Genomic DNA, 923 nt, shown 5'->3' on the forward strand with positions numbered 1-923 from the left:
CCTCGGACGCAGCGCCCCGCGCCTGCCCCGCCGGGGCCTCGCCCGCGGCCGGGGTGGGGCGATCCTCGGGCGGCGGCGGGGACACGCCGTGGGTCGCGCCGGCCTTCTCCTCCCCGTCCGCCGCGGGCTCGGCCGGCACATCAGGCCCCGGCCCAGCCTCCTCGTCCTCGCCGCCCGCCGCCTCCTGCGCGCCGGGCCGCGCCGGCTCCTCCGCCGGCGGCGGCTCGGCGGTCGGCTGCTGCTGCCCGGTCTCGACCCGCTGCTCGGCCGCCTCTGGCGCCGCCACGTTCTCCGCGTCCTGCATGGCCCTTCGCTGCCGCCTCGCCGGGCCTCGCCGCGCTTCCGACTCTCCCAGGCCGCACCGCGCGCCTACCGCCGGGCCATGTGCGTGCGGCGGGGCGCCCAAGGGGATAGGGGGGCGCCCACGCCTTGGGCAGCCCCGCGCGCCCGGAAGAGCTCACAGGGCAGAAATATACCCACCAACGATTCCAACAGCGCCCCTGTGACAAGTGCGTGCTCCACTCTAATCACCGCACTTGCTTCGGTCAATCTACAAACTGTTTGGGAAATAGGCTACCCCATCTAAAGTAGCAGATGGTTCCGTCCAACATGGCAGACACTCCCTTCCTTCTCCCGTCGGGCCCCGCGGTAAAGGAATAAACTATTTGTGAAGCCGCAGGGAGGTACCAGAAATCATCTCAGCACACGGAAGTGCGTGAAAATATCATTTACTTAAAAATTGATGCTAGAGGAAACTGTAAGTTCAACGAACTATTTTGGTTAGAACATCTTAGCCTTTCACCAAATATTTCAACTTACGTTACTAAGTTCCCCCTCCACATGTAGGCTTTTAGACTCGTCTACTGACTGGGCAAAAGAATGGGCGATTCCAAAACACAAACGCAATACCTGGAGAGCCAGAG

The 923-nt window shown here is 63.9% G+C and overlaps 1 protein-coding gene across 1 annotated transcript in view; it reads right to left on the minus strand.

Moving 5' to 3' along the window:
* Window positions 1-319, minus strand: part of EIF3B (eukaryotic translation initiation factor 3 subunit B) — a 34,231-nt gene extending 33,912 nt beyond the window's left edge. Inside the window, exon 1 of the mRNA XM_055090122.1 lies at window positions 257-319. Coding sequence (XP_054946097.1) covers window positions 257-304 — 48 coding nt within the window. The 5' untranslated portion in view covers window positions 305-319. The remainder of the gene's footprint in view (window positions 1-256) is intronic.
* Window positions 320-923: the final 604 nt, after the last annotated feature.

This window comes from Physeter macrocephalus, chromosome 14 (genome assembly GCF_002837175.3).
Source record: "Physeter macrocephalus isolate SW-GA chromosome 14, ASM283717v5, whole genome shotgun sequence".
In the NCBI taxonomy this organism is placed as follows: domain Eukaryota; kingdom Metazoa; phylum Chordata; class Mammalia; order Artiodactyla; family Physeteridae; genus Physeter; species Physeter macrocephalus.